This window comes from Mobula hypostoma, chromosome 14 (assembly GCF_963921235.1).
Source record: "Mobula hypostoma chromosome 14, sMobHyp1.1, whole genome shotgun sequence".
NCBI lineage: Eukaryota > Metazoa > Chordata > Chondrichthyes > Myliobatiformes > Myliobatidae > Mobula > Mobula hypostoma.
The window spans coordinates 75,468,090-75,483,815 of NC_086110.1; the positions used below are offsets into that span (position 1 = coordinate 75,468,090).

General features: G+C 46.5%; 1 protein-coding gene across 3 annotated transcripts in view; it reads right to left on the minus strand.

Moving 5' to 3' along the window:
* The window catches only part of LOC134356558 (cadherin-16-like), an 84,614-nt gene extending 70,079 nt beyond the window's left edge, over nt 1-14,535 (minus strand). Inside the window, exons 1-4 of one of the 3 annotated variants that reach the window (XM_063067524.1) lie at nt 14,457-14,535; nt 12,437-12,464; nt 4,914-5,012; nt 4,418-4,555 (exon numbers count right to left, since the gene is read on the minus strand). In XM_063067524.1, coding sequence (XP_062923594.1) covers nt 4,418-4,555; nt 4,914-5,012; nt 12,437-12,451 — 252 coding nt within the window. In that variant the 5' untranslated portion in view covers nt 12,452-12,464; nt 14,457-14,535. Of the gene's footprint in view, nt 1-4,417; nt 4,556-4,913; nt 5,013-12,370; nt 12,465-14,453 lie in introns of those variants that run through there. The other 2 variants (XM_063067525.1, XM_063067523.1) reach the window with 2 other exon arrangements.
* Between the last annotated feature and the right edge of the window lie 1,191 nt (nt 14,536-15,726).

Here is a 15,726-nt window from a genome sequence, read left to right on the forward strand (position 1 = left end):
CTTTTCGAGGGGTAAGTAAGAGGAGGTGTCAGAGTTGGCACTGGGCCTCAGCAAGATGGAGGTCAGTCTGCCAGATTACTACAGCACCTCCCCTATCTGCGGGTTTGATGGTGAGGTTAGGACTGGTGCAGAGGAAGTGGAGTGCAGAGCATTTGAAAGGAGTGAGGATGGAATAGGAGAGAGGAGTGTTAAAGTCTGGATACTTAATATCCCTTCAGCAGTTGGCAATGAAAAGGTCCAGAACAGGCAGAAGACCAGGGCGGGGTGTCCAGGAAGAGGAGGAGGGATGAAGATGGAGAAGGGGTCATTGGTGCACGGTGGGGAGTCCTTGCCAAAGAAATAGGCTCCGAGATGGAGGCGGTGGAAGAAGAGCTCAGCGTCATGGCGAGCACAGAACTGACTGAGGTGTGGGCTCAGGGGAACAAAAAATGAGGCCCTTACTGAGGACAGAACCTTCTGTCTCGGAGAGGGGAAGGTCGGAGGGAATGGCGAAGACCTGGCATGGATGAGAGCTGGGATCGGAGGGGGGAAAGAGGGTTGGTGGTACCTGAGGAGAAGAGAGGTTTGGGATGTTCAGAGATGGTGGGATGAGAGAAAGATGGAATTTCCAAGGGCCCAAGAGCTGGCCATGGGATCTGAGATAGACGGGTTTGTGGAATGGCGGTGGGGGAAGGGGAGATGGGAGTTCCAGTGGCAGCGCATGAAGGCCTGGCCTGGAGGTCTAGGCCGGAGTCGGAGTTGAAGGTAGCGGATTCTGCACTTCATAAGTGTCCGAGGCCTTTGGAACCCGCATTGATGGCGGTGGAGTCCGGGTTACAAATCTGCTCTGGATCATTAGGAGCCATTCGGGTCAGCAGCAGGGATCGGGGTCTGGAGGCATCCAGGCCTGCCGGCGTCGGAGTCAACAGGTTCTGTGATCTGCAGAAGGGCGATCTTCTGGTCCTTGCAGGATGTGAGAAAGTCACGGATCCGGTAGAGCATAAAGAGGAGCATACAGGTCCATTACAGGCGGTGGAGAGAGAATTCAGGAGTTGTGGAAGTGACAGTGGGCACCAGGTACCTCCTCATGGTGGAAAGCCTGGCGCGTAGAACGCAGTGGGAGCAGCAGCGGAAGAAGCAGTCAATTGATTGCGAGTACCTGGGGTCCTCAGAGGGTCCAAATCGAGAAGCTTGAAAACAAATCTGGAACCCATGTGGTACAAGCTGATGGCAAAGACATGTTCCCAGGAAGGACACACGACTGTAGTAGTGGGTCTTCAAGCTCAGTTTCACGACAATGCCAGAGATATTAAACCTGGTTCTAATTTGGAGTATTGTGTGCAGTCTGATCATCCTGTTGTAGGGAAGATACATGGAAGGGCTACAGGGTAGCGGAGTGGTTAGTGCAGTATCCAGTGTTCAGGGTCCTGGGTTCAATTCCCACCGCTGTCTGTAATGAGTGGACATGTTCAGCCCATGACCATATGGGATTTCTCTGGATGTTCCAGTCTCCTCCCACATTCCAAAGACGTATGGGTTAGAGTTAGAGAGTTGTGGGCACGCTATGTTGGCACCAGACAAATGACAACACTTGCAGGCTGCCCCTAGCACATCCTCGGAGTGTGCTGGTCATTGATACAAACGATGCATGTCACTGGATGTTTTGATGTTTCGATGAACATGGGACGAGTAAGGCTCATCTTCTGGGGCACCACTGTAGCATAATGGTTAGTGGGACACTATTAAAGCTCAGGGTGTAGAGTTCGAACTGGGGCATCCAGTCACTGGGAGAACATACAAACTCCTTACAGATAGCGTGGTGGAATTTGGCCTGGGTCAGCGACGCTGTAAAGTGCTGTGCTAACCACTACGCTATCCACCTGCTCAACTGGGTCACTGTGACACCAACCACTTCACATTGGAAGTGAAACCAAGTGAGACTCAATGTCTCCGCTCGGAGACACCAGACGTGGGAATCTGGAGCAACAAGCAATCTGCTGGTGGAACTCGGCATGTTGTGCAACATCAGAAAGTGGGGTGGGTGCAGGAGGAACTGTTGACACTTTGGGTCAACGTCCTGCTTCAGAAGTGAAAGCTTGCATTGCTTGCCTGCCTGTGAAGTTTGTGCAACATTCACCCAGACGCTCAGGAACTGTAACAAACACCTGCAGGTGTACTGTTCAAGGTATCCTGACTGGCTGCACCTTGGTCAGGTATAGCAATTCCAATATGCTGGGATGTAAGAAGCAGAGAGAGTAGAGGACTCTGCCCAGTACATCATGGGCACATCCCTCCCCACCAAGTTCAAGGTCAAGTTTATTGTCATCTGACTATACATATACACAACCAAACGAGACAATGTTCCTCCAGATCACAATGCACTCACAGGATGTTTCTCACACACAGCACATAAAACAAAATATTACCACAAATAAGTGAGTGCCAAATCGGTAGTATCTACAGGAGGCGCTGCCACCAGAAGGCAACATCCATCATCAAGGATTCCCCACCACCAGGGCTACGCCATCTTCTCACAGCTGCCATCGGGCAGGAGGTACAGGAGCCTGAAGTCCCCCATCACCAGGTTCAGGAACAGCTACTTCCCTGAACCATTCAGTTCTTGAACCAACCAATACAACCTTAATCACTGCAGTTTAGCAACACGGCGACCACTTTGATCACTTTGCACCAAATGGTCTTTTTTTCCATTCTGATTGTGTTTCCTTGAAAAAATGTTGTATAATTTGTGTATAATTTGCTTTTTTTTTGCAGATGCTGCTTATCTGATGGTGCCCTGATGAAGGGTCTTGGCCTTAAACATCGACTGTACCTCTTCCTATAGATGCTGCTTGACCTGCTGCGTTCTCCAGCATTTTTTATGTGTGTTGCTTTGTTTTCTTTAGTTCTGATAGTATTTTCTTGGCTCCTTAAGGGTGGCATTGTTAGGAGAGGGGGGTGGTGGGGAGAGGGTGACTGGGGGTTGTGGTGGAGATGAGCAGATAAGCTATTAAATGTTCCCAATGGTGAGTGTCTCAAATAGCCTCTGACAACCAAATCCAGCTCCTGGCCTTCACGGGTAGCTTAGCTACTGAGCCCAGCGGAACCATTTCTACACAAGTTAGGACGACGCTAAGGTCAGCAAGAGCCACGGTCCTCCCTGTTATCAGGAAGGCAAGGCGTGACTATGCACAGAAAATCCACAGACACACTTTTGACACCAGGGACATAGGGTGCATGTGGCAAGTATACAAACCATAACCAATTACAAGTCCACTTTGTGCATCAGCGGTAACAATGCTTCCCTTCTTGGTAGGCTGAAAACCCTCTATGCCTGATTTGACCAATTGATTGATGTGAGGTTGAGGAAAGCCTTCTCTCTTCCTGAGGAACAGGCACCCTGTCTTGCCACAGCCGAGGTGAGGTGAACCCTCGCCAGGGTAAACCCACGCAAAGCTACAGGGCCAGACCCTGTACCCAGTCAGGTGCTGAGATACTGTGTAGCCAGCTAGCAGAGGTCTTAATGGACATTTTTAATATCACTCTGAAATAATTCACTGTCCCTGCAGGCTTCAAGGCAGCCACCATCATTCTGATGCAAAGGTAACTGGCTTCAATGATTGCCCCTTAACACCAATCACTTCAGGCAGATGGGGCTCATCAGCCACGGTCGGCAACTCATCAAGGAAAAGGAAAACTCTGATCTCAAACCTCTGCTGCCTTGCAGCTATAACCACTCACCTGAAAGGCTTCAGGAGTAAATCCTGAGGAATAATCCTGAGCTGGAGTCCCTAAGGCAGTCCTAATGTTGAGTTCAACACTGACTGGTAACCCCTGCGATGCTCCTGGTGCCGATCTATACTGGTCACTGCTGTTCCTTTGGATCCATCGGCTGCACAGAGAGGGGGGATGTGCTGACTGGGCAACAGCTTGCTCTCCATATTGCACAGCCCTGACTCGCATATGATGGCTAGGATGCAATATGAATGGTCGACCCAACCAATGGAGAACTTCAAATGTTTTCTTGTAAGAATCATGTAGAATTGATGTTTAATTTGTGTTTCTTGTGAATGTTGCTTATCTGATGCTCTGTGTCTGTGATGCTGCTGCAAGGAAGGTTTTCATTGCACCTGTGCACACGTGTACTTGTGCAGATGACAATAAACCCGACTTTGACTTTTCATTGCACCTGTGCACACGTGTACTTGTGCAGATGACAATAAACCCGACTTTGACTTTGATCAGAATTGGCTGGTGTCTGGGTGTGTTATGGGCAGGGGTAAGGTGAGGGAAAGAGAAGAAGGTGCTTCTAATTCCAGCAAACAACCACCCTCCCTATACCAGCAGAGTGGCTCTTCTCTGGATGTAGCAAATGGAGAACTGCAGGAAGGCCCATCACCAGATCCCGCGCACTGAGTGTATCCCACCAGCACCCATGAACCTGCAGCTCATATGCGCCCCGCTCTTCCCGATCGAAGGACCTCCGGGTGAACAGAAAGGTTTGGTCCTCGATCCCAAAGGTCCCGCTGTAGTCATCATCCAGTCGGAGTCTGACATCCCCAGTTGTGACGGTCTCAATCTGAAATTAGATAGGTGTAGAATGAGACAGGTATTTTCTCTCTGTCTGTCTATCGCTGTCTGTGTCTGTCTCCCTGTCGTTCTGTCTGTCTGTCTGTTTGGCTCTTCCTCTTGCTCTTTGTCCGCCTGTCTGTCTCTGTTTGTCTATCTCTGTCTGTCTCTGTCTGTCTATCTCTGTCTGTGTCTGTTTCCCTGTCTGACTCTCTCTCTCTCTGTCCGCCTGTCTGCCTCTGCCTGTCTATCTCTGATTGTCAATGTGCCAATTTGCCACCCATGAGAAGGCAGTGTCCGCCCTGAAGCCCTCAGCACCGTGTCGTGTAAGCCCTTTGACCGCTGCCCTGTGGTTAAAGATCTCTTACCTTGGTCAGAAACCAGGGGAACGAAATATTGTAATTCTCTGGTACGACGACGACCTTGGATGCGGACAGGACACTGAGTGTGGACAGCAACAGTGTAACCTACACAGAGGCAAATGTTTCAGTAACTCTTTCATAACCCTCGTTACAGCAAGCTGTGGATACAGCCCAAGCCACCATGGGAACCCGCCTCCCTTCCATGGGCTCTGTCTAGCCTTCCTGCAGCCTAGCCAATGTAAAGACCCAACCCACACCTGACATTCTCTCTCAGTCACGGAGTCATAGAACACCACAGCTCAGAAACAGGGCTTTTGACCTATCTAATCCATGCCAAACCATTAATCTGTCTAGTCCCATTGACCTGCACCTAGACCACACCCCTCCCACCCATATTCTCATCCAAATTTCTCTTAAACGTTGAAATTGAACCTGCATCCACCATTTCCTCTGGCACCTCATTCCACACTGTCACCACCATACTAGTGAAGAAGTTCCTCCCATGTTCCCCTTAAACATTTCACCTTTCACCCCTAGCCCATGATCTCTGGTTGTAGTCTCACCCAACTTCAGTGGAAAAAAAACCTGCTTACTTTTACCATATCTATACCCCCTCATCAAATTTCCCCTCATTTTCCCGCACTCCAGGGAATAAACTCCTCATGTAATCAGCCTTTCCCTGTAAGTCAGGTCCTCAAGTCCCAGCAACATCCTTGTAAATTTTCTCTGTATTCTTTCAATCTTATTAACATCCTTCCTGTACGTAGGTGACCATGGCTGGTCACAGTGCTCTAAATTAGGCCTCATCAAGGTCTTATACAATTTTAACATCACATCCCAACTCCTGTACTCAAAACTTTAGTTTATGAAGGCCAATGTTCCAAAAGCTCTCTTTATGATCCTAACTACCTGTAATGCCACTTTCAAGGAAATATGGATTTGTATTCCCAGATCTCTCTGTTCTACCACTCTCCTCAGTACCATTGTTCTTTGTGTAAGACCAACCCTGGTTAGTCCTCCCAAAGTGCAACACCTCACACTTGTCTGCATTAAATTCCATCTGCCATTTTTTCCAGCCGGTCTGGATCTCTCTGCAAGCTTTGATAGCCTTCGTCGCTGTCCACTACACTCCCAATCTTTGTGTCATCCACAGATTTTCTGATCCAATTAACCACATTATCATCCAGATCATGACAAACAACAATGGACCCAGCACTGATCCCTGCGGCACTCCACTAGTCACAGGCCTGCAGTCAGAGAGGGATCTTTCTGCCACCACTCTCCGCAAAGCTAATGTCTAATCCAATTTACTGTCGTCTTGACCAGCCAGCCAAGTGGGACCTTGTCAAAGGCCTTACTAAGGTTTTCTCACCTCTCGCATCAGGAGGAGGATATAAAGCCTGAAAACACACACCATCAGGCTCAAGAACAGCTTCTACCCTGCTCTTATAATTGACTGGACCGCTTGTATGATAGCTCTTGATCTCTCAATCTACCTCACTGGTTCCTTGCACCTTGTTGCTTACCTACACTGCACTCACTCTGTAATGGGAAGTGCAACACTATATTCTCATTCTGTTATTGCTTACAGGAGGGAGATTGAAATTCTGACTGTGGTGCCACAACAACCTCTCACTCAATGTCAGCAAGATCAAGGAGCTGATTATCGACTTCAGAGGAGGGAACTGGAAGTCCATGAGCCAGTCCTCATCCTGGAATCAGAGGTGAAGAGTTTCAGCAACTCTGAATTCCTTGGTGTCATCATTTCAGAAGATCAGTCTTGGATCCAGCACATAAACGCCATGACAAAGAAGGCATGGCAGCACCTCTACTTTCTTAGAAGTTGGCGAAAATCCAGCATGTCATCTAAAACTTTGACAAACTTCATAGGTGTGCAGTAAAGAGTATTTTGACTTGTTGCATCACAGCCTGGTATGGAAACACCAGTGTCTTTGAACGGAAAAACCTACAAAGAATAGTAGATATATCCCAGTCCATCGTGGGTAAAGCCCTTTCCTCCACTGGGCATTCTACATGGAGTGATGATGCAGGAAAGTAGCATGCATCATCATGGACCCCAACCACCCAGACCAATGCTGTCTTCTCCTTGCTGCCATCGGGAAGGAGTTACAGAAACCATCAGGCTCTTGAACCAGTGGGGATAACTTCACCCACTCCAACAATGAACTATTTCCACAACATATGACTCACTTTCAGGGACTCTTCATCTCATAGTCTTCATATTTATTGATCATATTTTCTATTACTAATATTTTCCTTGTTTTGTCTTGTTCTTTCTTTGTATTTACTGTGATTGCCTGCAAGGAAATGAATCTCTGGGTTGTATATGGTGACATATATGTAGTTTGATTATAAATTTACTTTGAACTTTGAACTTCTCCCTTTCTACTACCTCACTATCTCTATGAACTGACGGTTTGAAATGATTTGTATGGATGGCATTCAAAACAAACTTGTCTACCTGCTCTGAATGTTCTCTGTAAGTGTAACACCTCTTTCTACAGTATAACCGTACCTCAGTGTACTGATGGTTTGAAATGATTTGTATGCAAAACGAAGCTTTTTACTGTGTCTCAGTATATGGGCAATGATAAACACATTTATCAGTGATCAGAGTTTTAAACCAAAGGGGTTTAGCTGCATCTTTTACAACCAGGAGATGCCATTGTGGTCAGTCCTGGTCAGCACAGTGAACTCTGGAAAACTGACGGATTAGAGATCATGTACATTTGTATTATGGGGAAAGGTTTGAGAGAGCTAGGGCTTTTCTCTTTGAAGTGAAGGGAGATGAGAGGTGTACAAGATGACATGAGACATAGATTAGAGAGCCACAGTAGCATGGGGGTTAGCACAGCTCAGGGTCTCGGAGCTCAGAGTTCAGTTCTGGCGCCGTCTGTAAGGAACTTGTGTCCTCTGCATGACAGCGTGGGTTTCCACCGGGTACTCCAATTTCCTCTCGCATTCAAAAGACCTACTGGTTAGTAGGTTAACTGGACATTGTGAATTGTCCTGTGATTCGTCATGGTGGCTATCCCTCAAGGTCGAGGATGATGGTCTTCGTTCTGTTGATCTACTTATGGGCTCTCAACTGGCTTATGAGTCCAATCTTGGCTTTGAAAGTTGTTTCGTATTCAGGACAGGTAGTTCCAGATGGCAGATCGGGCTTTGGTTGTTGCTGCCTCTCTTTCCATTTTCTTCTCTTTTCTTCTAATTCTGCACATCTGTTGGCTTCGAAAGTTGCTGTTCCTTCTCAGATGATGGCTTGCCAGAGTTTCCTTCCTTGATGTCATGTTGGCTTTTAAGACATCTTTGAATCTCTTCTGTTGTCCTGTGATTAAGCTAAGGTTCAATCAATGAATTGCTAAATGGTGTGGCTAGCTGGGCTAGAAGGGCCTGTTCTGTGCTGAATCTCTGAAGAAATAAATAGATAAATAACAGGTTAAATAGCCTTGCCAAAGAGATTAAAGAGAATTCTTTCCCACGGAAAATCTAAGAACTGCAGATGCTGAAAATCTGAGGTTAAAACAGAAAACAGCAGGAAGATTATGCCTATGTCAGGGACTGATTATGGCATCCAGCTCCCCCCCAGTTTGGTAAATGGAAACTGGGTTATTATTGTCACAAGTACTGACATACAGCAACGAACTTTAGTTGGCATGTATCCAGAAGATTCTTCCATTCAGAGTAACAAAAGTATTGCAAAAAAGGAAACTGGATTGCAGCGTATTGTGTTGTAGTCAGAGAGGAGGTGCAGTGCAGGAAGACAAATAACGTGTAAGGCCCACAAACGAGGTAGATTGGAACTGAGTTCTTCATCATTCAAGAGTCTGATAACAGCGGGATAGTATCTGTCCTTAAGCCTGGTAGTATGTGCTTTTAGGTTTTCGTATTTTCTGTCTGATGAAAGGGTGACCTGCAGGTTAACGGAGGGAAGGAGTACCTTACACCTCCTTTGGCAGAGACGTATCTCCACCCCGTCACCCAGGCAACGTGTATGTAGTTTGAACTTTGAGAAGGTGCAGTGCAGGCGGGCAATAAGGTGCAAGGTCGTAACAAGGTAGATTGTGAGGTCAAGAGTCCATCTTATTGTACCCGGGAACGATTCAAGAGTCTGATAACGGGGGGTTAGAAGCTGTCCATGAGCCTGATGGTGAATGCTTTTGTATCTTCTTCCTGATGGGAGAGGGGAGAAGAGAGAACATCCAGGTGGGTGGGGTCTTTGATTATATTGACTACTTTACTGAGGCAGGTAGAAGATCAAGTTCAAAGTATATTTATTATCCAAGTACATATATGTCACTACATACTACCCTGAGATTCATTTTCTTGTGGGCATACTCAATAAATCCAAGAACCATAGTAGAATCAGTGAAAGACCACTCCCAACAGGGCAGACAAATAATCAATGTGTAAAAGACAACAAACTGCAAATACAAAATAATAATAATAAATAAATAAGCAATAACTATCGAGAACATGAGATGAGTCCATAGGTTGTGGGAACAGTTCAGTGATGGGGTGAGTCTGGGTCAAGAACATGATGGTTGAGGTATTATAGCTGTTTCAGAACCTAGTGGTGTGGGTTCCTGAACCTGGTGGTGTGGGTCCTGAGGCTCCTGTACTTCCTTCCTGATGGCAGCAGTGAGAAGGGAGCATGGCCTGGATGGTGGGGTCCCTGATGATGGATGCTGCTTTCCTGTGGCAGCAGTTCAGGTGGATGTGATCAATGGTGGGGAAGGCTTTTCCTGTGAGGGAATGGGATGTATCGAATACCTTTGTCCATGGAGGGGAGGCTGGCTCCCATTTGTACTGCGTTGTACTGGTTGCTCAATAGGTCGTAAGGCAAATGCCAGAGGGACCTCTCAGCTGGAAGGTGGGAGATGATTTGAAATCTTACCCAGAGGACAACACCTCCAGCTATGCAGAGGTGTGAAACCCCCAATTCCCTGATGTCAGCCAGGAAGTGGATGGGTAGAAGGAGAAATATGAAGGCAGGAAGGAGTGAGAAAGAGAGAGAGAACCAAGCGAAGGAGAAATTGGACTCTTATGGTGGTACCTTCAGCCTTTAGCCTTAAGCAGAGTATCCAAAATGTCTCCCCTGTGGTACTCTGCAGTGAGCCACTGGGCAAGGCAATGGTTTAAACCAGGAAGAAAGGGCATGAGTTCACAGAGACTGAAGGTGAAAAAGTGAAAATGTAAGGTGAACACTAGGGAATGGGAGAAATGAGTGGATAGTGGAAGGGAGAGAGAGAGAGAAGGGGAAAAGTGAGAGTGGAGGGAGGAGTTAGAGAGAGGATGGGTGGAGAGGAGGAGAGAGAGGGAGAACAAAAGAGATGGAAAGCAATGCAGAAACAGAGACAGAGGGGTGTGGAGAGACAGAAGAGAGAGAATGAGAGTGAGAGAGGGAGTGGAGGAGAGAAGGAGAGATAGAGAAAGAGAGGAAGAAATAGGGAGAGAGGAAGATTTGGAGAAAGGAGGTTGTTGGAGAGCGTGAAGGTTGAGAGTTGGAGAGGGGTAGACAGAGGGAGAGAGGGATAGACAAGAAGGGAAAGAAAGAGATTGGGTGGAGAGAGGAAGGAAGGGGTGAGGGGAGCTAGGGGATTGTTAAACAGAGAGTGTGAGAGACAGGTACAGAGAAGAAAGGACAAAGAGTGAGAGTAAGAAGAGGAAGAGAGAGGGTACAGAGAGAGGGTGGTTGGAGAGAGAGGGTGTGGAGAGAGAAGGGTTGCAGGGAGAGGGGGGTTGGAGGAAATGGATTGGTGGGAGAGGGATTGGACAGAAAGGGGTTGGAGGGAGAGGGATTGGATGGAAAGGGGTTCTAGAGAGAGGGGTTGGAGGGAGAGTGGTGGGAGTGAGGTGGAGTTGGAGGGAGAGTGTGTAGAGAGAGAGGTTGGAGAGAGAGGGGTTGGAAGGAGAGAAGTTGGAGCAAGAAAGGTTGGAGGGAAAGGGGTTCTAGAGAGAGGGGTTGGAGAGAGATTGGAGAGAGAGGATTTGGAGGAAGAGGGATTGGAAGGAGAGGGATTGGACAGAGAGGGGTTGGGGGAAAGGGGTTGGACAGAGAGGGGTTGGAGGGAGAGTGGTTGGAGAGAAAGGGATTGGCTGGAGAGGATTTGGAGGGAGAGGGTTTGGAAGGAGGGTGGTTAAAGGAAGTGGGGTTCAGGAAAGAGGGATTGGAGGGAGAGGGGTTAGAGGGAGAGGGGTTGGAGAGAGTGAGGTTCTAGAGAGAGGGATTGGAGGGAGAGGGATTGGAGAAAGGGGTTGGAGAGAGAGTAGTTGGGGAGAGGGGGTTGGAGGGAGGAGGGTTGGAGGGACAGGAACTGGAAAGAGTGAAGTGTTTGAGGGAGAGGTGTTTGTAGAGAGTGTGGTTATAGAGAGAGCGGTTGGAGAGAGAGGGGTAGAGAAAGAGGGATTGGTGGAAGAGGGGTTGGAGGGAAGGGTTAGAAGAGAGAGGGGTTGGAGAGAGAGGGATTGGTAAAAGAGGGGTTTGAGGGAAAGAGATTTGTAGAGAGAGGAGTTGGAGAGAGAAGAGTTGGACAGAGGGTTTCAGGGCGAGGTGTTGGGGGGAAAAGGGTTGGTGAGAGCAGTTGGAAGGAGAGGGGTTCGAGAGAGAGTGTGTGTAAAGACTTTGGAGGGAGCAGTTGGAGGGAGAGGAGATGGAGTCAGAGGGGATGGAGAGGAATTGGAGGGAGAGTGGTTGGAGAGAGAGTGGTTTGAGAAAGAGGGGTTGGAGAGAGAGTGCTTGGAGGGAGAGGAGTTGGAGTCAGAGGGGATGGAGGGAGAGGGAGAGGGATTAGAGAGATGGTGTGTAGAGAGAGAGGGAAGAGAGAGGTTTTGTAGAGAGAGGGGTTAAAGGGAGTGCGGTTCTAGGGAGAGGGGTTGGAGGGAGAACAGTTGTAGAGAGTGGTTGGAGAGAGAGTGGTTCGAGAAAGAGAGAGGTTTGGAGAGAGAGGGGTTTGAGGGAGAGGGGTTGGAGGGAGAGAGGGGTTAGACGGAGAGAGGGGTTAGAGAGATTGGTTGGAGACAGTGTGTTGGAGAGAGAGGGATTGGAGAGAGTGATTGGAGGGAGTGTGTAGAGCGGGAGGGGATGGAGAAAGAGAGGTTTGTGGAGAAGGTTGGAGGGGGAATTGTTGGAGGGAGTATGGTTGGAGAGGGAGTTGGATGGAGAGGAGTTGGAGGGAGAGGATTTAGAGGGAGAGGGTTTGGAGGGAGAGAAGTTGGAGAGAGAGGGAATTGATTTAGAGGGTTTGGAGGGAGAGAGGTTGGAGGAAGAGAGGGGTTGGAGAGAAAGGGGTTGGAGAGAGAGGGAGAAGGAAAGGAAAGACATTAAAGGAAAACTCAGAGTAAGAAAGAGAAAAGTTAGGGATTGAAATGGGTGGAAAATATCAGATCAATACAGGAAAATTGGAGTTAAAGGTGTGAAAATAAACAGTGGGATCACACACCCTTCTCTCCCATGGGTTCTCATCCCCAAGTACTGTGGGGTTTTGGACGTCAGTGTCGTTACTCACCGGTGTGAATTCCATGCTGTGCAGAAATCTGTAGACCAGAGGTACATCAGCTGTTAGTCAGACATTCAGGTATGGGGAAGAAACCCCAGAAAAAAAAAACCTTGTTAAAAATTAGTGAGTTAGCAACAAGACACTGTGACCTCTCAAGAAAAGGTGCCCTTCCAATGAGAAGCAGCCATTTTCACCTGTCTCCTCATTACAAAGACCTTGTTTCAGGAGCTGATCCCAACCAATGCCTTCCTTTTTATTTCTGAAGCTCCCTCTCTCCCTCACTTGTATCTCCACATCCCTCTCTAAAATGCATCTCACATTCTCTGCCTCTTCCACTCTTCCTGTCCATTTACCTTTGTTCCTCTCCACCCACCCCCCGCTCCCCCCCCCACCCCGCTTCCCTCTGTCAGCCTCCAAATATTATTTTCTCTTTTTTCTGCCAGGTTCTCTTCTATTCACTCTCCCCGCCCCTCGCCCCCCCATCGACACACACTCTCTGTCACTCCCTTTCGACCATTAATCTCTCTCTCTCAATCTCTGTTCTCAATCTTCCTCCTTATCACGTCATTGTTTATTCAATCTCTCTTTCTTTCTCTCTCCCTCACTCTCTATCCAATGTTAAAACCATAAGACATAGGAGCAGAATAAGGTTATTCAGCCTAGTCTGTTCCACCATTCCATCATGGCTGATTTATTATCCCTCTCAAGCCTATTCTCCTGCCTTTTCTCTGTAACTTTTGACACCCTGACTAATCAATCCTTCCACAGATTCACCACCCTCCTCATCTCTGTTCCTTCTATTCTGAGACTGTGTCCTCTTAGACTCCCCCAGAATAGGAAACATCCTCCCCACATCCACACTATCCAGATATTTCAACATTCAACCGGTTTCAATGAGATAACTGACCTCACTGAAACCTATTGCATATTAATTCACAGTTTGTGTTCCTTCCTGCTCACAGTTTGCCTCCAGTTAGCCTGCCTGTTATTGCTGCAGTAAAATACAGTTTATAGGCAAATTTATCGTATCCAGGGTGACCTTGATTATATATAACCTGTAACATGAACTATTAAACCCCTTCAGTGAGTTATGAGCATCACGTATGTGAACACCATCGTTATAGAACAACTACCCTAACCCAAATGAAGAAAAAATACTTCCATGACTTGTCACTTTTCCTCAATCACCCACATCAAAATTCCAAATGCTCAAATTCCAAAGATTTTCCCTGGATTTTGGCAGGCTTCTAAAGGATCAAAGGTCAACTTTATTTGCCGCATACATTTACATGAATTTGGAATTTGCTGTGGTGTGTCGGGCAGTATGCAACAAAAAAATGCAACATTCAACAATTACAAATCATGGATTGTATAAAAAAGAATTATATATTAAAAAGTTAGTGAATTAATAAGTTAAAGTACAGATTTGGAATAAAATGTGCATAAATACAAAAATACCAGTGTGTATTTACAATAAAATAGCATTATATACGGTGGTTTAAAGTGTCTTTCGTACATGAGATTAAAAGATAGAGGATCAGATTAACTCCCCGGGGGAAGGAAGTTCTAAGATGCTGTGAAGTTTACTAAGTTAAAATATTTTAAGTTTTAATGACGCCCAGGTCAAGTTCCTGTGTTTGAATTGTATCAGTGTTTCATTGAATCAGTATCAGAATCAGGTTTCATATTACTAGTATATGTTGTCAGATTTGCTGTTTTGCAACAGCAGTACATTGTAGTACATAATAATTAAAATAATTATAAATTACAATAATAGATATATATAAAAAAATTAAATTAAGCAAGTAGCGCAAAAGGAATGCAAAGAAAAATTGAGTGAGGTATTGCTGTCTGTGCAGAAATCAAGGACATTCCCTTGATCCCTCGCCCGCTCTGTCACGGGCCTTTTCTTACCCCCTTCCCTTTTGTTTTTAGTTTAGATTTAACAGAATGATAGTGATCAAAAACAACTCAAATCAGAGATGATCAAGATACCAGAACTGAAGGAGATCAGAAAAAGTACTCCTACCTGCTCTATCAGTCCGTGTCTCAGTCACGACCACGACGACGACGAGTCCCCAAGTGCGTGAAAACTTTCTTATAAACAGGAATTTGTTAATGTTTGACTTCTTGTCCCACCCAAGCTGATCTTTCAGTTCCACATGGTAACCAAACTTGTTTCTTTTCGATTATTTCACACCTCCCTTCTGTTTGTATATTGTTTCACAGTGGAGAGTCTTCGAGAAGAGGGCAGGTTGGATGAGAAATAGAGTTTCAGCCCGACGTAGGGGTATAGGGGGAAGGTAGAGGCAGATGGGCAGGCTAATGTCTTTGAAAAAAGACCCAACAGAAGTAGAGCTAGAGGCAGAGAGCTTATGGCTGAATGGAGGGAGATGGCCTGATGAAGAGATATGGGAGATATATAGGAAGAAAGATAAAAAGAATGAAGGATCAATTTTATTTACCAGATATAATTACATTAATTAGGAATTTGCAGTGGTGTGATGGTCAAGGCATGACATGCAACAAAAACAACAATTATAAAGATTAAAGAATAATATATTTAAAAACTAATAAAATTAGAGGTTAACGTACAGATATGGAATAAAATGTGCGTAAATACATAAATACCAGCATCTATTTACAACCTAAATAGCATTACAAACAATGGCTTAAAGTGTTTACAGTACCGTGTAGAGGCAGGAGCAATAGAGCAGGGTTGGGGGCTAACTAGCTGCCTGGGGGAAGAAGCATTTAAGATGGTGTGAAGTTTTAGTTTTTATAGTATTTTTTTATTGAGATACAGTGCTGAATAAGCCCTTCTGGGCTTTGAGCCACGCCACCTAGCAATCCCCTGATTTAATCTCAACCTAACCATGGGACAATTTACAATGGCCAATAACCTACCAACCAGTATGCCTTTGAACTGTGGGAGGAAACCACAGCACCCGGAGGAAACCCACGCGCAGTCACTGGGGGAACATACAAACTCCTCGCAGGCAGTGGTGGGAAATGAACCCGGGTTGCCTGTACTGAAAAGGGCAGATACAGAGATGGTTGCAGAATGCAGAGAGATAGGCAAGGACACAAGTAGAACTTCCCCATGGATGGTCCCAAGCCTGGCTGTGAAAGGATGAGGCTTGAGAATGGGGCCAGCAACCCTGTCCCGTAAAAACCCAGTACTACATAAACTCCAACAAAAGCTCCAAAGACATTATCCCTGGGAGAAGAAGGATCTTTGATAGGCTGCACCTTGAAAGATTGAGAAGGGCTGGTGAGCCGCTGTCAGTGGCCTCTGC